This window comes from Lampris incognitus, chromosome 9, assembly GCF_029633865.1.
Source record: "Lampris incognitus isolate fLamInc1 chromosome 9, fLamInc1.hap2, whole genome shotgun sequence".
NCBI classification, from domain to species: Eukaryota; Metazoa; Chordata; class Actinopteri; order Lampriformes; family Lampridae; genus Lampris; species Lampris incognitus.
This window is the reverse complement of record NC_079219.1, coordinates 56,566,697-56,588,510: the sequence shown is the minus strand read 5'-3', so window position 1 is coordinate 56,588,510 and position 21,814 is coordinate 56,566,697. Positions and strand designations below refer to the sequence as shown.

The 21,814-nt window shown below is 46.3% G+C and overlaps 1 protein-coding gene across 1 annotated transcript; it reads left to right on the top strand.

The window, feature by feature from the left end:
• Positions 1–212: 212 nt before the first annotated feature.
• On the top strand, positions 213–17,996 carry otoa (otoancorin; the record flags this gene model as incomplete). Its single annotated transcript, XM_056287038.1, has 23 exons — positions 213–268; positions 1,476–1,620; positions 2,193–2,386; positions 2,546–2,697; positions 5,041–5,159; positions 5,356–5,498; positions 6,567–6,675; positions 6,899–7,123; positions 7,243–7,404; positions 7,690–7,830; positions 7,961–8,016; positions 8,185–8,305; positions 9,164–9,282; positions 9,818–9,953; positions 10,081–10,274; positions 10,352–10,442; positions 10,732–10,873; positions 11,005–11,189; positions 12,539–12,688; positions 15,173–15,315; positions 16,966–17,102; positions 17,431–17,528; positions 17,883–17,996. Coding segments are annotated over exons 1-23 (3,132 nt in total), but the record flags the coding sequence as incomplete, so codon positions are not given.
• Positions 17,997–21,814: the final 3,818 nt, after the last annotated feature.

Genomic DNA, 21,814 nt, shown 5'->3' with positions numbered 1-21,814 from the left:
ACCATGAGGAAAACAAAGAGAGGAGTCCCCTCAGCCAGCTGGTCCTGAGGCTCGGCTCAGCCAACAGCACGAGGCATCAGGACAGCCCTCACACAATCTGGCCCAACCACATTATAGCTAAAGAAAAAGAAAATTACGTTAACCATTAGACATCTGTCACAAAAGCTCAAAGCAAACTTCAATGTTATTTGGCTCTAAACAGACGGTACACGATGGCAGAGTATCTGACCACTGTGACTGACCAGAAACTGAGAAGGACATTGACTATGTACAGACTCAGTGATCACAGCTTGGCCATAGAGACTGGCCGACACAGGCAGACCTGCTGCCTAGAGAAGACAGGCTGTGTCAGCTCTGTCCAGAGAGACAGGTGGAGACAGACCTGCTGCCTAGAGAAGACAAGCTGTGTCAGCTCTGTCCAGAGAGACAGGTGGAGACAGACCTGCTTACCAGAGAAGACAGGCTGTGTCAGCTCTGTCCAGAGAGACAGGTGGAGACAGACCTGCTGCCTAGAGAAGACAGGCTGTATCAGCTCTGTCCAGAGAGACAGGTGGAGACAGAGCAACACTTCCTGCTACAATGTAGCACATATGAAGACTTGGGAACAAAGTTCTTTACAAAAATTAGATGTAAATTCCAAGACTTGGACACTCTCTGACCAGACTAAATGCAACATGTACTTAGGGAAAACAGTGTCAGTGCCATAGATGCAGCAAGATATGTCAGGTCATGTCACAGCCTGAGAGACAAGCAGCTCAACACATGACAGCTGTAGTCTCCTCACAACTCATGCTCCACCTTCTGATCTACTTCTGTTTCTTTATTGTTGTTGTTTTATTGTTTCTTTGTTGTGTTGATGTTCATTATTAGTGTTATTGTGTACTGTCCAACCTGCACTTTGATGCTTTGGCAACATTCTTTTAAAACTTTCATGCCAATAAAGCCCTTTGAACTGAATATTGAATTGAATTGAGAGAGACAGAGACAGAGACAGAAAGCGTTTAGGTGTCTTTTTAACCACCATATTCATAAGCAGTCCTGAGCTGTTGGTGAAGATGTGGAGGATTGCTGTGTTTCAGGACACCTACTACCCAAGGAGATGCAAATGAGACACCTCTCTGCTGACAGGTAATCCTTTTTAAAAGTGCCGTTGTTTGTATGAGTGGGTGTGGGTGTGGGTGTGTGTGTCTGTGTGTGTGTGTGTGTGTGTGTGTGTGTGTGTGTGTGTGTGTGTGTGTGTGTGTGTGTGTGTGTGTGTGTCCGTTATGTGTTTTTGCTGTTCCTTTGAACGAGTATTGAGTTCACCCTGTGTACACACAATTACAATGGGATCGAAACCAGCTCGGGATATTTGTCAGTGTCTCCTCCCCGCTCCATCCCTCTCCTCTTTCTGTCCACCGTGTACTCATGAATAAGAATCAGAACGGATTCCTCTACTTGCCAGTTTTTCTTTTGTATGGTCTTTTCTCCCTTAGTGACTCATCAGCGGAGGACATGGATGCCCCAGAGGAAGACAGCTTCCCTTCATTCCACTCCGTCCTGTCCTCCCTCCCACCTGTCGAAATGGACAAGGACTCAGAAAGCTACATCTCGGCCACTGTCTCTGAGTCTGATGACATGGTATAACCACAGATTCCCAGATCAAGACAAACTTACAAGATTCACTGATTCATTCGCATAATGCAAATTGATGTTTCTCGGAAATATGTAGGTCAGGCGAATCGGCCATACTAAATTATCCCTAGGTGTGAATGTGTCGGCTCTTTGATGGACTGGCGGCCCAGTGACTGCTGGGAAAGGCTCCAGCATCCCACGACCCCAATTGGGATAAGCGGCTTGGATAATGGATGGATTTTACCTGTTGTTTGTTTCTTACTCATATGATCAGAGGTCATTTGCTGATGATATGGCATGTAACACGGTTTCCATAAAAGCAAGGGTTAATCAATAAACTGCACATAGAAAATATATGCAGTTTATAAAGCAGTGCTTTCTCTCTCTCTGTTGTCCTCTCTCACTGTAGGACATTACAGAGAAGGTTTTGAATTCCACAAATCTTCCATCGGTGATCAACAAAACGAGACGGGCTTTGGTCAGTGCTCCTATACAGCACATTCAAATTAATACTGAGCCATTGGTGCCATTCTCAGTTCCAAATCTGACCATAGCTTCCATCTCTCTGACTCTTTCAGGGGCCATTTTCATGTTTCTCTCGATCGTATATGGCCCCTTTCTCCTGGGCGGCTTTGGCCCAGTGGGACGCAGATGACATGGACCCAGATGACTATGACAATATGGTGTGGGCAGCCGAACCTCTGCTGCAGAACTCGCCTCCTTCAAAAATGACCTTGCCCTCCAGGATACAGCCACCCCACATGGAAAAGATGTGAGTGTGTATGTTTTGTGTGTGTGCATGTGTCCAGATAAAGTGATGGCTTATGCAGTACTGAAAATAAGTGAGTGACAATGATATAACCCCACCCCACCCACCCCTAAATTGCCGTGTCTTTGAACGTCCTTCTGGACTTTCTGAAACTGGTTCCAGGATGAAGATGCTGAAGGAGGTGTTTGGTTCCCTGCCGGAGGGCCATAAGGTTAAGATCATAGACTGGATTAAGGAACAGGTCTGCCAGAACTACTTCAACTGTACTTACAACAGCAAGAATAATGGATCCGTACCCAAGCCTGAAATAGCAGGTAAGAAACCATCAAATCAATGGACGGTGTCCAACCAGACAGGCTTACAGGAGGTCCAATACCAACCAGGCCATCCAGGGATAGGAGGCCAACCGAGGCACCAAAATATCCGATGCAAAACCCAGCCAAGCCTAACAGTACACCAGTCAAACCAGAGTTCCAGCATCCTGGTGAGAGTGCTCAGTCACTCAAATCTGTTATTAGTTTGTTTTTGTTTTTTTTACTGATTATTTCTCAGTCTCAGTTTTATTCTGATGCCTCCATATGACCTAATAAGACCATCAGCGAGATGATGAGGTATTGCAAAAAATTTTTGCAAATGCTTGTCTCCAGGTCAGATTCCCTACAAAGCCCGACGTAGTGATTTACGACACACAGACAGAATATGTAGACCTAATTCACAATACATGACTTCCCTGCATATCTTGCAACGCCTGTTTTTCCAAAACACCAATTACATCTCTGACTCCTCTCTGAATGAATGACCTACAAGAGGGTGGAAGCAGATCTTTGAGACACGAGGTAACGCTTATGAGAAACGAAGTCGTTCTTTTGTGAAACAGTGCCGCTTTTGTCCACAGGGATGCGCAAAGCCAACAAAAATCCAAAACTGCTCATAGCAGCTTGACCCAGATATTAAAATGTTGTGGCCTTGACCCATCCCACACCCGACACCTTCATCCGGCCCACATACCGTGTGGAATGATGACACTTGGGTGGTCCGCTCCTGTTTGCCAGATCTGGGCCAGAACCAAGCCATAGCAATGCCGCATGTGCCACATATTTGCCGAAGGTGGCCCATATTTGTTTTGTGATATTTGGGCCATATTCACCATTTACCACACGGGCCACTTCAGGGTTACATCCAGATTACATGTTGCCAAGAGCACCGCATCTTTGCCAAAAAAGGCCCACATTTGATTTGGCATATTTGGGCCATATTTGCTGTTATACGTGTGGGCCACTTCAGGCTCACATCCATTTTGTCAGGGCCAGAAGAAGGCCATCAGTGCCGCATCATTGCCTGAAGTGGCCCACATCCAGATGTTCTCCGGGGAGGCAGTTCAGGGATTTTAGTTGTCAGACAGGTTTTATTGTTGATTATTAATGTTAGGAGTGTCATTTTCTCTTCTTCAGAAGTATCATTTGATTTGTTGGATCTGTTTCAGTGCACCTTTTCTGAACACTGCCAGTTCTCTGGATCCTGAGAGGTCATGGCCTGAAGCTTTACTGATCGCTAGCTAACTCGCTAACTTGCACAAGAGACTAACTGACAGACAGACAGACCTCATTAACCATCCAATCAAATCAGGGCATTAGATGCTATAATTTATTACAGGAAGCTGGTCGGGTGTTCTGATACGGGTTCTTTACACTGACAACAAGGGGGAGAGTTTCTCAGGGGGCTTCAGTCATATTCTCACAACAACGGTTCTGTTTTGTTAACTTTACAATAACAAACCTTCTGTTAAATAATACAATGAGATTGGAGAACACAATTTTCATTGGATTGGATCTTTAAGCACCATATGTGTATTTTTTGGTCAGCAGAGCGGGAAGATAACACAACACAGTACCCCAAAGGTTTCAACTGTAGTAAATTAATTATGACACCTTCCCTGATCACAAACTTTATGACACATTTTATATTTACCTGCCTTAACATCAATCACTCCTCGCTTTCCTGTCAAACCAGATAAAGATAAATACAAAGGAGGCGTCCAGGTAGCGTAGCAGTCTATTCCGTTGCATACCAACGTGGGGATCGCTGGTTCGAATCCCTGTGTTACCTGCAGCTTGGTCGGGCATCCCTACAGACACAATTGGCCGTGTCTACGGGTGGGAAGCCGGAATTGGGTATGTGTCCTGGTCACTGCTCTAGCGCCTCCTCTGGTTGGTCGGGGCGCCTGTTCGGGGGGGAGGGGGGACTGGGGGGGAAAGTGTGATCATCCCATGTGCTACGTCCCCCTGGTGAAACTCCTCACTGTCAGGTGAGAAGGAGCGGCTGGCGAGTCCACATGTATGGGAAGAGGCATGTGGTAGTCTGCAGCCCTCCCCGGATCGGCAGAGGGGGTGGAACAGCAACCGGGACAGCTCAGAAGACTGGGGTAATTGGCTGGATACAATTGGGGAGAAAAGGGGGGGATCCCCAAAAAAAAGAAAAGAAAAAGACAAAGAACAGGAGCGTAGGACTTGAAAACACATGGAGAGAGATGTGCGGCTAAAAACAAAGGACAGTCCTTCCTTCAGTGTTGTGATTTTCTTGCTGTCTCCAGCTCTTCTTCTTTATTGTCTTCCTTCTCTTCTTCTTTCCCCTCTTTTTTTGTGTATTTATATCGCCAGGGGTGACTGAGCACTGTCCACCCAAAGTGATGTGGCTGAGAATGGGGGTGATGAAGATGATGGGGCCCTATCTATCTCGCCTGCAACTGAGCGATGTGGATTCGTGCCCCAAAGACCAGGTGTGTCCTGAACGCTGACATGAGTGTGCATGTGGGGAAACACTGTGCACATGTGCCATGTGTCGCCTCGGTGTGTGATGTTGGGAGAGTGAGGTCCGCGCGTGACACCAACAGCAGATGTAGAAGAATAGAGTTGACTGAGTTCATATCACAGCCCCATCACTTTGTTTCTTTCATTCTTTCATTGTGCATCTAGCTGTGTGACTTCTTTGATTCACCTGAGTTCAACGCTTCCTTCACGGGTGTAGTGGGGATGAAACCGTCCGTGGGCAGGAAGTTTCTCCAGATGGTCAGAGAATGCTCCAAGGACAAGGATGAGTTCCTACAACATGCGGACAGGTGCACTTGCATGTGTGTTTGTGTGTGTGTGTGTGTGTGTGTGTGTGTGTGTGTGTGTGTGTGTGTGTGTGTGTGTGTGTTGAAAACTATGGTATGGATGAGTACATTTTTTCTATCCAGGATCCCGCCCCATCACGGGGAAGAGCTCCTTACGTAGCCCATTTTCAAAAAGATTAAGGTTTTCTTTTTTAGATTTTCATTTATTTGAGATGTGAAATTAAGCGTTTACTCCATGATGAACAGAGGTGGACACGGTGAACATTATCATTTACAGCTGAACAACAACCTTTCATTGTGTTTTTGTACATTGGGTGTCACACTCTAAATAGTGAACAACTTTTTAGAAGAATGGAGATTTGATGTTGCTTTTATCACTTTTGCTACTATTACTTCTCCAACAAATGACAATCATAATCACAAAAAGTATAATAACAATATCAATAACAACAATGGTAACTGTGTAGTGCTTTTATTTTTAAATTAGGTTTACAAAGTCAAAACCCAGACAAAGGAAAGACACAAAATGGAGATTAAACAAGAAAAGAGGCAAAAGGCAGCAAAAACAAATACAAAGCCATAAAATATGGAGCTGGGATACTGCAGACCCCGATTTAGCTATGGGGTAGGGGGATGTGCTTGAGTTTGAGAACGGGAGTATAAATAAGTTCATTAGTACCCAGGTGTTGCTGTATCCTGCCAAATCAACAACATAACACACAACAAAAAGATTTTGAGCTATTTAGATCTGCGAGGCTTGATTAAAGATTGTATACTTTGCTCAGTGTTTCCCAATCCAGTCCTCAAGGCCCCGATGTCCTGCAGATTTTCACTGTAACCCTGCGTAGGTGGGCCTGCTAACTCAACCAATCATATCATAGTACTGAATTATTCCAGGGGTGCCAAACCTGCAACACCCATGTTATGTCAATTAATGTTCACCCAACCGATCAGCACTTAAAATGATGTCAAATTTATACAGGGAAATGATGAAAAGGGGGACCTTGGGGAATGGAAATGGGAAACACTGATCTAAGGATGTGACAGTTTCCAGCATGTTTTCCCCTGCAGGCTTGGCATGCTGGCCTGTTTCTACAGCGATGCTCCACCAGCAGACGTCACCCTCAGCACACGCCTGCTCACCCAGCTTGAACACTGCAACAACTCTGGAAGCAAAACGGTATAATTTTCCTGTGTTTTCCCAGCCCCCCCCCCCCAAAAAAAAGTTTCTCTCTCACGAGGGGCCATGGTCACACGCATATGATGTGCACAAATGGAAGGAGTGTCACTACATTCATCATTCTGTTTACTTTTTCTCTCTTTCTCGCCTTTTCTATCTTTATCTCTCCCCTTCTCTGTCACTCATTTTCCACTTCTTTTTTTTTATCCTTTGTTGCATCCAGCTAAAGAAGCGCATGGTGCAGATGTTGATATCATCATCTAAAGATGAGACCAGTCCTGAGCTGCTGCGCCAGCTGGGCTCCGGTGTGACGATGCTCTCACCCGAACAGCTGTCTGAGTTCCCCGATGAAGCCCTGAAAGAGACTCTGGCCAAGCTGGGAACCAAAGTCAAATGGAAGCTGAGGCAGGCCAAGACACTGGCCAAGAAACTACTGAAGGGGAAGACGGTGAGAGATACTTCTGTCCAGACATTTGGCAACCTGTTTTCTCAGACTACCGAATACCTCCCCCCCAACCCCCTCCCACCTCTGTTTTTAATTTAGTCTGTCTTTTTCCATCGTGTCAGGAGGTGTCTGGTGAGGAGCTTATCTCCTTGGGCTCAGCTGTATCAGGCGTGTCGACCACAGTGCTCAAGAAGATCAAATCCCTGGAGGTTCTTGGTAAGGAGAGTCTGAAGGAGGTTGCCAAGAAGATGAGCAGGGGACAGAGGAAAGCTTTGCTGCAGGGGGTGAGTAGAGAAGATAGGAGAGGAACAGGAAATGAAATAACCTCATATATTTATTTAGTGCCTTTGTAATTCTTACCTAGACTAAAGCATTGCATCATTTATTTAGACTGCTCCATTTTGTATATTATCTATTTTAACTTACTATGCAATGTTTCTGTGTTGGTTGTCTAAAACTGCTGGATTGATGTTTCCATTTCTTGGCCATGTCTGCCTTGAAAAAGATTATTTTCCAGCTCAAAAGGACTTCTGGTTTTAGATAAATGTCTAAAAAAAATTTCCTTGTAGTTGCGCAGAAACGTGAAACCCTCCAACCTGGTGAAGAAAGTGCCTGGTCCTTTGCTGCGCAGTCTTTCTCTGGACCTCCTGAACAAAGCTAACCTGACGTCTCTGGACCAAGTGGCGGGCAAAGAGTGGAACCGGGCACAAGTAATCTCCTTTTTGGCCTCTCTGTTGCTAATTTCTGGTGCTATTTTGCTCTTTAAAGTTACTAGAATAGGCCGAGGTAGACTCAAAGACTGCTGCTAACGTGTGTCGCTCTTTGCTGCATTTTCTCTAGTCCGCTTACCTGGTCAAGAAATTGATGGGTCAAAAGATGAGGCCTAAATATATTAGGTGAGATTAACCTGATTGTATTTTGCACTTTCTGACACAGTTGGAGTACCTAGTCTACTAAAACAAGGACCTTGTGTATTGTAGAAGTATAGAAGAAATATATAGAAGATGTATAGTTTCTGTCATTGCCTCACAAATTAACACTGATCATGTCACTGGCTGAAACAGAAAGCTGGGATCTGCTATTCAGGGCTTGGCCTGTAAGCTTATTGACGGAATGGCTAATAGTGATTCCAAGGAAATGGCCAAGGCCATATCAGAGAGTCAGCAATGGCTGTCTAAAACACAGGTACACCCACGCACACACTTGATTGTTACTATAAATGAATCTCAACCAATCTACTACTTCTACTTTCGGCTGCTCCTGTTAGGGGTCGCCACAGCGGATCATCCGTTTCCATCTCTTCCTGTCCTCTGCATCTTCCTCTGTCACACCACCCACCTGCATGTCCTCCCTCACCACATTCATAAACCTCCTCTTTGGCCTTCCTCTTCTCCTCTTCCCTGGCAGCTCCATATTCAGCACCCTTCTCCCAATATACCCATCATCTCTCCTCCACACATGACCAAACCATCTCAATCTCGCCTCTCTCGTGTTGTCTCCAAACCGTTCAACCTGAGCTGTCCCTCTAATATACTCCTTCCTAATCCTGTCCTTCTTCATCACTCCCAATGAAAATCTTAGCATCTTCAACTCTGCCACCTCCAGCTACGCCTCCTGTCTTTTCATCAGTGCCACTGTCTCCAAACCATATAACATAACTGGTCTCACTACCATCTTGTAAACTTTCCCTTTAACTCTTGCTAGTACCCTTCTGTTACGAATCACTCCCGACACTCTTCTCCACCCACTCCATCCTGCCTGCACTCTCTTCTTCACCTCTCTTCTGCACTCCCCGTTACTTTGGACAGTCGACCCCAAGTATTAAAACTCATATGCCTTCATCATCTCTACTCCTTGCATCCTCACCATTCCACTGTCCTCCCTCTCAACCACGCTTATGTATTCCGTTTTGTTCCTACTGACTTTCATTCCTCTTCACTCCAGTGCATACCTCCACCTCTCCAAGCTCTCCTCCACCAGCACCCTACTCTCGCAAGAGATCACAACACATACATTTCATCTTTCTAATGCATACCCTCGCAGGTGGGCTGTGCAGCCCGAAAGCTTTTTGCCAGTTTGGAGGAAAAGAGACGAGGCTATTTTGAAAGCATCACCGAGAAAGAGCTGGATGAGATTCCCGTGCTTCTGCTGATTCACCTGCCGTAAGCTCTCCCTCACTCTCTGTTGTTCACTTGCACACTCACACATTTATATCTGAATGACGTGGTACACTCGATAATGGACTTGAGCGTAACTGAGTCATGTCCCAGGAGAAGCTGTCATTCTGTTTGAGGAGCTATTTAGTGTTACACATACCCACAATCTGCAAGAAATTAAGGTCTACTTAGTTTTATTCATCAGGTTTTGTTCTAGTGAGTTTTCCCGGGTGAAAATAGTTACACCTGTGGACTGAATTTCAGTGTGTTTTATTGGGAAGCTGTGCCTCCATTCAATTAGCCTTTTTTATTGTTTAACCAGTTCTGGCTATTTTATTTCTAAATGTTTAAATCTTATTTATTTGTTTATTTTTACAGTTTTCATCTGATTCTGTATTTCTTGTTAAACCTCTCATGCTGTATTTAAAGCACTCTGAATTGCCTTTTTGTATAAAGGTGTTACCCAAAATAAATGTTGCCCTGCCCTGCCTAGTGTGTTGAAATCGTGTTCTGTCGTATTCCTCACCTGTTTTCATACTAGGCACTGGAAAGTGAGGGACTTGCCTGACACTGTGTGCCCGGCCTTCCTGGACAAGATGAGTGAGGCTGACTTGGGCTCACTGCCTCTTAATTCATCATCTCGTGCCGCGCTCACCAACAGAGCCCTGCGCTGCCTGGCCAATGTACGCTGAGCACCAAACCCTCACTGTATCATTATCAGTGCTTTTCCATTTTGGAAGGTGGTGGTGTGAGAGGTGTGTGTGAGGTAAAAAGCCCATGTTTTTCTGATGTGTATATCTACAGGGAACAGACGTGTCTGGACTGTCCAGCAAGGATGTGCTTAGGCTTGGGCCGTTGCTGTGTGAGGTGCCGCCATCCAAACTGCGCCTCATGACCCCCAAGGCCCTCGAGTCGAGCCTGCAGGCCATTGCATCCTGTCGCCAAATACCTCTACGCCACAGAGAGGCACTTGTTCAGCTTCTCAACCAGACATATGGGTAGGACAGTCCTCCTCTGCACATTATAGATAGATAGATAGATAGAGTAAGATTGATGTGTTTTCTATCATCTGCAGGGACCCATCTGATTGGTCAGCTGAGACTATGATCACCTTTGGTCCTCTCCTGGTGTTGGATGTTGCCGCCATACGCAGTCTGCGCTACAAGGTGTGTATCTCTGTCCAAGAACTCATCTTCTCTCACATGAGCTCAACAGACCCTTGGAACAACATTCACAAAAAATTCACACAGTAACAATAATTTTCTCTGATGTAAATCTCAGATGCAGAGAGATGTTTATAATTCACTGTCACTGACTTACAAAAAAGGAACATATTGGATTTCAAATGCTCACCAGACTGAAACCACTCGTGTCTGACCAGTCCTCCAGGATGAGTTGACTCAGTGGATGCCTGTATTCACAAATAATCCCTTTTTTGTCCTCTCTCGCAAATAGTCCTGGATGAGGGAGGTTCTCTCTGACCTGAAAGAGGAACTGTCCAACGCCCCCATCTCACCCCCTCCAGATCTCTCAGCCCTGACGAAGAAACTATTCTTTCTGACCATCAAGCACTCCGGTGCACGCAGGAAGAGAGAAAGTGAGGAGGAAGCATCTTGTGTGCTGCTGTATTGTCCCTTGTGTTTAGAGATATGGCACAGCTGTATTCAGTGGCATGCCTGTCTCTCGTTCTGTATCTCTACATATGAATCTCCCCCCCCCCTCTCTCAGCTGATGAGAACCAGGTGCCCAGCGTGGAGCAGATTGAGGAACTGGGCGAGGCCAATGTCCACTGGACCCCCGCACAGCTGAAAGCGATGTCAATGGACACCTTCAAGGCGACAGTCGAAACCTTGGGGGACGTTCCTGACTTCAGTCCACAGCAACTCGCTGAGCTCTCCAAAAAAGCAAATAAGGTAAATGATCCTGGATCTGTCCGGAGGAAGTAGATTGTTGTTATGTAAATAGGTTTTGGGTACCATTTTGCTTTTTTTTGTGTGTGATTATACTCGGTTACAGGATATGGTTAATTGAGCAAATTAGTTTAGATCCTGTATTTGAGTGAACAAATGTAGATGTAGGTGTATAGTTCTCCCATTATAAGATATATCATAATAAGGTATGATAAAATTTATTCATTCATACCCTTGTTTATGCAAGGAAGCCAAACTGACCCGTCTCATTGGCTTTAGTGCCCTACTACAAAAATACAGTTTAAACAAAGAAGAGAACATTAAATAACATCCATCCATCCATTATCCGAACCGCTTATCCTGCTCTCAGGGTCGCGGGGATGCAGGAGCCTATCCCAGCAGTCATTAAAAAAGTGGACATTAAGTAACATAACACAAGGAAATGGCCACTGATAGATCCAAACATGAGTAAATCCAAGAAAAATGTGCACATTTTTGAGTCACAAGCATCCCCGTGACCCTGAGAGCAGGATAAGCGGCTTGGATAATGAAAAAAAAATTTTTTTTTGAAACGGCACATGGATACCAGCCATTTATTGTCTCATAGACAGATAGATGTATATAGATGTATTCCATTTTCTGTAAGTCACTCCAGATATGGGGAGCAATGGAGCTCTTTGGAAAGCGTTCATATTTTCATCCGTTCAGTGTATAGGCTCATAAAGACCAAGGACTCCCCCTCAAATTCAGCCAATAGATGTCACTGCACCAAGTTATAGACATTTGCATGACTGGAGACCCTCAAAGCCAATTCTAAATTTCAGACGTGGTGCCTCAGCCACAGTCAAAAGGTAACGTTCTTGTAATTACAAACAAAAATACTACAATACAAGTACTCAGAGGTCATGGCATGTTTCTCATCATTGTATGTTGTGTGTGTTATACTTATTTGATCAACCATATATGCTCGTACATGTGAGCGTTGGAGAGACACACCGTGAGCAGTGTTTTGGTACAGTGATTTATTAAACAGACATTTCAGCTCTGGATGAATCACAGCTGCGGGTGGGTCTGGGGGAAATACGAAGAGACTCCACATCTGTTAAATCTGCCCCGAGAGAAACCTGCAGTCCAACATTCAACATTTACAAAAGCCAGTTTTTTCCGTGTCCACGGGCCTTCCTACTTGGCCTGCGCAAACACACACCCGTTTAAAATGCACAGCTAGGGTCACACACAGGGTGTCAGCCTGTTGCCTAGACTCTACCTCCAGGCCGGTGTCTAAACCACGCGCCGCCGAGCCACGGCCGAAGAACAGCTGAAACAGCAGGTACCCCTGTGCTTTTCTGCAGGCGTGCGGTGCAGTGCAACACCTGAACGAGAGCCTGGTCGCCCGGCTGGGCTGCGTGTGTCAGGGCTTCTCCAATGCAGAGCTGGAGAAGCTTCCCATCTCCATGGACAATCTCGACACAGTCGCTCACTGTGGTTGGACTCAGTTACAGGTACGTACACCTGACTTGATGAAAAGCGATATGAGGACCACCCACCTAGTAACGAGCCGTTAAAACGCTTCCTGACCAATCCAGTTCAGAACATGTCAGTTGATTGTGGTTTAAAATTCCTGCATTTCACTGTATGCTCTGCTTTATCCACCGTCCCTCCGGCCCCCATGACTAGGCCCGCCGGAACCATTTCCGAAGTGGGGGCGGGTGGGGGGGCAACAGTGATGCGTGTGCAGGGGTGTACTGTGTCGTGCTATGAGAGCGCACCGGAGCACAGCTGCGCATGCCTGTATTTGGGGTTTTAATACAAAGCACGTTATTGAAGACACGCGCCCGCCCCATCTTGTTACTTTGTTGTAGTTTGGCATCTCAGTGTAGCGCTCTGTGTTGAGCTTGAGCGCTTAAGTGATACATTGTATTCAGTTTTGAAATCCCACTCTTTCTGCTGCCTGCCCACGGGGCGGCGCTATAATTCAAACATAAACCAGCTAGTGCGTGTGGGATTAGATACACACATGTCTTGTTCAGTTAGCCTACACTACAAGTTTACAAGACAGCAACACGAATGAAAATATTACGAAAAGCTGGCGGTTTCAACAGTCTCAGCAGTCCCGGTCCTGGAGCTGCTGCTTCGGGGTTCTGGTTGCGCTGGTTCTCGATTTGGGGAGCCAGGCCGCAATGGAGTTGTGGGCGGGGGGGGGGGTGTAACATTACTGTTAAAGTCTAGTTTTGTTTGGCTGTATTTTACTTTCTTATTCGCCAGGTCTTTTGACATTTTGCAGAAGCACGTGTTCGCAATATTGACAGCTAGCAGCGCTGACGTTAGCTAAGCTAGCGGCTCAAACACACAAACAACGCAAACACACGTCATTACAATGCGTTTGATTTGTGTTGAACGGTACCCTTTGATTGGATTCAAATGTGAATATTCTCCCTGATTTATGTCTGCGTGCCGCGTTAACACGCCGGAAATGGACGCGTCGAAAATTGCCGCGCTGGGGTCCGCGGTGGTGTAGCGGTCTAAGCATCGGCTTTGTGTCGATGCAGTTGCCCACTGGGGACCGGGGTTCGCGCCCCGCTCTCGTCACATCCGCCTATGGCCGGACTCCATGAAGCAGCAGTAAGGGGGCGGGGGGCGGGGTCGGCTTGTGTTCGTCATATGAATGCGTCTCTGGGGGTGTGGGGGGGGGGAGCAGTGGTTCGGCCTGGATTCACCTTGTCCCGGAAGTGGCGAGGCGTCTCCTTCCAGACTTCCGGCCGGAGAGATGCAGCTGGCGAACACATGCAGCACGAGGGTGGGTGTTCGAACTAAAATAGGGATCGGTTGGCCACTAAATTGGGAGAAAAAATGGAAAAATCAGAAATAAATTTAGAGAAAATTGCCGCGTTAACACGCAGAGTTTGGAGACTGCTGGGTTGTTTGGCCAAAGGGAAGGATGCTTCAGTGTCTGGTATAAAACAGAGAGGCGTTAATTCTGCTGAACACGTGGCAACATTAGCGTGGCTGTCGCTTGCTTGCTCCCACAGTGTTGCTGTCTTGTAACCTCGTAGTGTAGGCTAACGGAACAAGACACTTTGGATCTAATGCCACACACACTAGCTGGTTTATGTTTGAATTATAGCGCCGCCCCGTGGTCAGACAGCAGAAAGCGTGGGAGTTCAAAACTGAACACAATGTCTCACTTAAGCGCTCAAGCTCAACACAGAACGCTACATTGAGAGGCCAAACTGCAACAAAGTAACAAGATGGGACGGACACGCGTCTTCAGTACCGAGCTTTGTTGTATTGTAGCGAATTCGGGGGGCCACCACAGGAACTGCCGCGGGCGAGACGCGAACCCATATCGCCAGCACCGCAGGAGACATCGCTAACCTCTCGACTCAAGGGTCAGACCCGACAGCCAGCGGCCAACGTGTCTATTTATCCATGCACGTTACACTACCACCACCCTGTGCGGCGGAGTGATACATATAGTTAAAAGTCCCAGTGCTGTTATACTGAATATCAGCACTCATGGAATGCCTCTTGTCCAATCAAACGACTTGGTTGGAGCTAAGTGTTGTATAATGATCACTACTGTATGAAGTGGATGTAAATCACAGCAAGTTGAATCACTTCATCTGGACACAACTGATTCAACTTTCGGCAATTTCCTTATGTGGATTATTGAGCATGCATAAAGACACCTCCGTAACCAGGCCCCCTCCTACCTCACCGACCTGCTCCACTACCACGTGGATGTAAAGTAGACTTGAAAGTTAATGTCCCCTCGGAAAATATCAAGTATCAAAAATTTTAAGCCATCTGAACAATTCATGAGCAGAAGATAATAACGGTGGGGCAGAATTATACAGCTGGGTGCATTCTGAAGTAGTTAAAGCCCAACGTTTTTCAGAGAAATATAAAGGCTAAAGCAGGGCTTGTATCTAACGTTAACCTAGTAATGCCATCATTGATTCTGATGAGGTGACTGTTCTCACCAGAGGGAGGCGCTGTGGAAGGGTTTGGTCCAGCGTGGCCAGCTGACAGTGGAGAGCCTGGGAGAAGCAGAGTTAGCAGTACTGGACCAGTTCATCTGCGGCCTCAGTGCTAACGAGATAGGACAAATCAACACCACTGCATTCAGGTTAGCTGACTATATACCCTGAGACTGTCAGCTCGATATCCATATCCATATTCATATCCATATTCAGCATCCTTCTCCCAATATACCCAGCATCCCTCCTCCACACACATCCAAGCCATCGCAATCTTGCCTCTCTTGCTTTGTCTCCAAACCTTCCAACCTGAGCTGTCCCTCTAATATTCGTTCCTAATCCTGTCCTTCTTCATCACTCCCAATGAAAATCTTATTATCTTCAACTCTGCCACCTCCAGCTCCGCCTCCTGTCTTTTCATCAGTGCCACTGTCTCCAAACCATACAACATAGCTGGTCTCACTACCATCTTATAAAACTTCCCTTTAACTCTTGCTGGTACCCTTCTGTCACAAATCACTCCTGATACTCTTCTCCACCCACTCCACCCTGCCTGCACTCTCTTCTTCACCTCTCTCCTGCACTCCCCGTTACTTTGTACAGTTGACCCCAAGTATTTAACCGGGCGGGGCATGTATCGCCACCCCTATTAGATGTGGTCAACACCCCCAATATCATGGGTAATGATTTTTGTTCTAATGTCCATTACTTCAGAGAGTAACTCAATCCTATAGACTATTTTAGTGAGTTTGTTGACATCCACAGGTTAAAAACCATGTGCATGTGCAACACAGCTGCAGCAGGATGAACACAGCTGCAGCTAGTAACATTAATAAAGGCTCTTACTGATTTATCAGCATTGACAGACTAATCAGAACAATACTGTCAATGCTGGTTCTTTGGCACACCTACATCCAACAGAACCATTATTAATGTTGTTAGCTGCAGCTGTGTTTATCCTGGTATGCTAACATCAGAGTTTCAAGACCAGCCTGCCATTTTTTATTTACATGGTTTTTAACCTGTAGGTGTCAGCAGACTCACTAAAATTCAGGGTTTGTTGACTCTAAATCAACTGAATATTCTTAGAGTATTACCTGTGGGGGCGTCCAGGTATTGTGGCGGTCTATTCCGTTGCCTACCAACATGGGGATCGCCGGATCGAATTCCCGTGTTTCCTCTGGCTTGGTCAGGTGTTCCTACAGACAACTGGCCGTGTCTACGGGTAGGAAGCCGGATGTGGGTGTGTGTCCTGGTCGCTGCACTAGTGCCTCCTCTGGTCGGTCTGGGCGCCTGTTCGGGGGGGGGGGGAATCCTCCCACGCTCTACGTCCTCCTGGCGAAGCTCTTCACTGTCAGGTGAAAAGAAGCAGCTGGCGACTCCACATGTATCAGAAGAGGCATGTGGTAGTCTGCAGCCCTCCCCGGATAGGCCGGGGGGGGGATGGTGGAGCAGCGATCGGGACGGCTCGGAAGAGTGGGGTGATTGGCTAGATCAAATTGGGGAGGAAAAAAAAAAGGGGGGGGTATTACCTGTGGACCTGTGTTCATTAAAATGTATATCCACTCATACTTATAGAAATTTCATTGTTTCATGAATTATCTTGAAATTGCAGGAAATTAGTTTTGAGAATCTTTAAAATCCCAACATACCCCCCCATGTTGAAATCCCAACATAGCCCCCCCCCACCCCCCTGTTGAAATGTAGACTACATGGTTATTGCATTACATCATCTTAAACACAATCAAATGAATATGCTGCTTCGTGTGTGTGTGTGTGTGTGTGTGTGTGTATCACAGGGAGGCAGTCGACTCACTGGGTGAAATCCAGTGTCCCCCGCTGATGATGAAGCAATTTAAGAAGCACGCTGTGACGGAGTTCGGAGAGCCCGGGACCTGGACGGAGGTGGAGGTCTGCACCCTGGGCAACATCATAGGTTAGACACGCTCTTCTCTACAACACACTCCTGTTTTCCATGTTGGAAAACTAATGGAGTTCTACAGCTCCAGCTCACTACTGGCTTTATCACTGTCACAGCTTCATGTCTTTCCAGTTGATCCCCATAAAAAAACGTTTAACTCTCCTACGTATTTTTTCCATGCCCTCTTGCCTCGCGGCAGAACAGCTGGTTCAGTTCAGGAGTCCAAATGCTTGGCCTGCTGGAGATCAGTGGCCTTCCATCTTGCAGTGTTACTCTGACACCACATGTCATTCCTGCAGTTGCTCAGTGATGGATGGTAGATAACTGTTCTGTTTCCCCTCAGCGGGTCTGGACGAAACTGAGCTGACGTCTCTGAAGCCATCCGTCTTTTCATTCCTCAGCGAGAACAGCATACCACTCATACCCCCTGATAACTTCGTTGTGAGTAACCTTTCTCTCCCTCTCTCCTCCCTGTCTCTCTCTTTCCTTCTCTCCGGCTAACCTTAGCCCTCATTCTAACCTCCCCTCCCTCCGTCAGTGTAACCATTTAATAGTTTTCCCATACCAGGAATTTTACTTTGTGGGTTTGCTCACTGGGGATACATCTACGAACCACATTTTTTCCGAGAGCTTCAGTAAATTCAACTGTAGACACAAGTTTGATTATCTTGTTAAGTTAAAAATTCGGATTAATATGTAATGAATAAAAAATAGTGCTAGTATTTGAAAAGATAGCGTTAGCATACTCTCTCAGTTTGATCCACATGTGCATTCACCTGGCCCATTCCCCATCAGGCCCTCTCAGTCAGCCAGCTGGAGGCTCTCGGTCCCGACAACGCCGCCATGGTGACCGCTGACCAGCGGGCAGGGCTCCGAGAGGAGAAACTGGCGTCTCTCAGCAAAGCTGAAGTCGGGGCTCGTGTTGAGCCATCTCCCACAGTTGTCCCTCAGCCCCAAAACTCCGGTAGGGAACATGAACACCAACTGCATCCACTAAATGGCAGACAGCCAGCCTCCCTTATAAGACTTTTACACGTCACTTTAACGCTTGTAGCCCAAACCCATCTTAGGTTATGACTGATGAAATCTCTCTATGTATCTATCAATGTATAGATAGGTGACAAATTAAAGGAAAAGGAAAAACCTGAACGCTTGACCCCTACAGTGGGGGGGGGGTCCAGGGGCTCTGTTATGCTGTGGGGGGCATTTTCTTGGCACGGTTTGGGTCTACTTGTCTCCTCAGAGGGAAGGGTCACTTCCAATCAACACAAAGTTATTCTGAGTGATCACCTTCATCCCATGATGAAACATCTCTATCCTGATGGGAGCAGTCTCTTCCAGGATGACAATGCCCCCACCCAGAGGGCACGAGGGGTCACTGAACGGTTTGATGAGGATGAGAATGATGTAAATCATATGCTATGGCCTTCACAGTCACCAGCTCTCCAGCCAGTTGAACACCTATGGGAGATTTTGGACTGACGTGTTAGACAGCACTCTCCACCACCACCATCCAAACACCAAATGAGGGAATATCTTCTGGAAGAATGGTGTCCATCCCTCCAGTAGAGTTCAGAGACTTGCAGAATCTATGACAAGGAGCATGGAAGCTGTTCTGGAGGCTCGTGGTGGCCCAACACCTTACTAAGACACTTTATGTTGGCTTTTCCTTTAATTTGTCACCCGCCTGTCTGTCTGTCTGTCTGTATCTGTCTGTCTGTATCGATCTACAGCATCTATCTCCCTCACTGACACAATCAAATAACAGAATCAATAAAGAACTTTTTTTGTGAATGAGACCCGCAGTAGAGATGGGACCAGGTCCTTGTTTTACAAGTCACAAGTAAGTCTTAATTAACTCTTGGCACTCAAGTCACAAATTAAGTCCCAAGTCTTCAACTTTGAATTTCAAGTCCTAAACAAGTCATTATGCACTCTTCATTCCCATAATTACAGACGTACAATCAATCCGTAATAACACAGATTTTAAAAGCGTGTGTGATCAGTGTAAAGTTATATTAACTATTAATTTGTTGGTAAAATTCTGAAACGGCATTCAATTTATGAAGAGTTGCTTGGCTGCACACGTTTTAAAAGCATTTCATCTTTGGGCTTGGAGAAGGCAACAAGTCTTCCAAGTCAAAAGGGTTCAAGTCCAAGACAAGTCATGAGTCATTGGTGTCCAAGCTGAGTTGCAAGTCTTTTTCAGTTTTGTCAAGTCTAAAAGTCAACAAATTTGTAACTTGAGTCTGACTCGAGTCCACACCTCTGCCCCCCAGGTTCTCATCTTCTGCCCAGTAAGATCACTTACTCAGTACACAGACGCAAGAACTTTTTTCTCTCTCTCTCTCCCTCGCCTCCAGGTGCTCCATCGCTGAGCATCGAGGGAATAGCGGCCTTCATGAAGCCCCTCCTCTTCCTCTTCCTGGGCTTTTTGTTGCTGTGAAGACGAAGCCCTGCTGTATATCTGGGGAGCTCCGTATAGATTCGCCATCACTTTGGAGTACTTTTAATTTCATTACCTATAATCATTAATGTCGTCTTAAAGATGCTATGTGTAATATTTTGACTTTTCTGTAACATCTGACAATATGACAATACCAGCATCGGTCCCTGAAAGGTACCCCCTCACACACACACACACACGCACAGCCCAGATTAGTGTATTCAAAGACACACATTTGTTGTGCTGTTGGTTTTGTCATTCATGCACTGGCGCCCAAAAGATCCTCAGCAAACTATGCATCAAATATTCCCCATCCATTATCCCAACCACTTACCCTGCTCTCGGGGTCGCTGGAGCCTATCCATGCAGTTGTTAGGTGGCAGGCGGGGAGACACCCTGAACAGGCCACCAGGCCATCACAGGGCCCCCCCCCCATACACACACACACACACACACACACACACACCTAGGGACAATTTAGCACGGCCGATCCACCTGACCTACATGTTGGACTGAGGGAGGAAACCGGAGCCCCCGGAGGAAACCCACGCAGACACGTGGAGAAAATGCAAACTCCACACAGAGGACGACCCGGGACGACCCCCAAGGTTGGACTACCCTGGGGCTCGAACCCAGGACCTTCCTGCTGTGAGGCGACTGTGCTAACCCCTGCGCCACCGTACTGCCCAAATATTCTCAAATGACTGCTGGGATAGGCTCCAGCATCCCCGCGACCCTGAGAACAGCATCAGCCATTTGGATGATGAATGGATGGAAACATGCCCAAATATTCTCCATCTGAAATAATTTGTCATGACTGAGTCATTAGTCACATAGCTGAACAGTGGACATTAGGGTTCAGATGGAATTGCACATAGCAAGACATGTTTATATCACACTGTCTGGGTTTATCTGGTCAAGCATTCAAATAGTTGACTGCAGTGGTGCGGCCTTGTAGTTTTTACAGCAAAATATACAGATTATATAATCAAAATGAAACCGGCGAGTAGTTTTGCCAGAAGTCATCATACTGACAAGAGCGTATCCCACACAACAAATAGTGTTTAACAACACTTTAAAGACCTACCGATGTCTATCTATCTATCTATATATATATATATATATTTAAGATAAGGCATTTATTGCATCAGAATGGAAAAGAAAATTTAATTATGTCGGTCTCTGATGTCCTGACACCTCATGAGATGGATGTTGGATATTGACGAGATGGAAAATGACAAACGGTGAAGCTCAATAAAGATGACTCCCACATTTACCGTCTGTCAACTCTGAACACGACTCTTGAATATTCAATAGCAGTAAGAAAAATAAGTATAAGAGCAAGCAATTGAAACATGTGCCTTTTTTTATTCATATTTTTGTGAGCAATTGATTGGAAAGAATAATGTCAATGCAAAAATATAGAAGACCGAGTTAAACAGAGGTGTCTGTTGAAGCATGTAATGATTTCCTGAGAAATTAGACACACACACACACACACACACACACACACAGGTCACCAGTGTTTACCGTACACTAACTGATGAAAAGCATGACTTCGCTGCCTCACAGTTTCTGTTGCTTCGGTACCAGAGCTTGTGTCAGGTGTTGGGTTGGTATCTCCACAGAGCATGGCTCCATCACTAGAGTCAGTAACGTATTCCAGACTATCCCGACCCTGTTATTTAGCCATGCTGGAGCCTCCCATTACTTCATATAATAAACTGTATATATATATTTTTTAGTTTGATATACTCTATTGAGGGTGGCACAGTGGTGCAGTGGTTAGCGTGGTCGCCTCACAGCAAAAAGGTCCTGGGTTCGAGCCCCAGGGTAGTCCAACCTTGCGTGGGTTTCCTCAAGGTGCTCCGGTTTCCTCCCACAATCCAAAGACATGTAGGTCAGGTGAATCGGCCATACTAAATTGCCCCTAGGTGTGTGTGTGTGTGTGTGTGTGTGTGTGTGTGTGTGTGTGGGCCCTGTGTGATGGCCTGGCGGCCTGTCCAGGGTGTCTCCCCGCTTGCCGCCCAATGACTGCTGGGATAGGCTCCAGCATCCCCGTGACCCTGAGAGCAGGATAAGCGGTTTGGATAATGGATACTCTATTGATCCCCAGAGGGAAATTCCTCTCTGCATTTAACCCATCCTAGCTGTGTAGCTAGGAGCGGTGGGCAGCTGCCGGGCAGCACCTGGGGACCAAGTCCAGTTCATCCTGCCATGCCTCAGTCAGGGGCACAGACAGCAGTACTAACCCTAACATGCATGTCTTTTTGATGGTGGG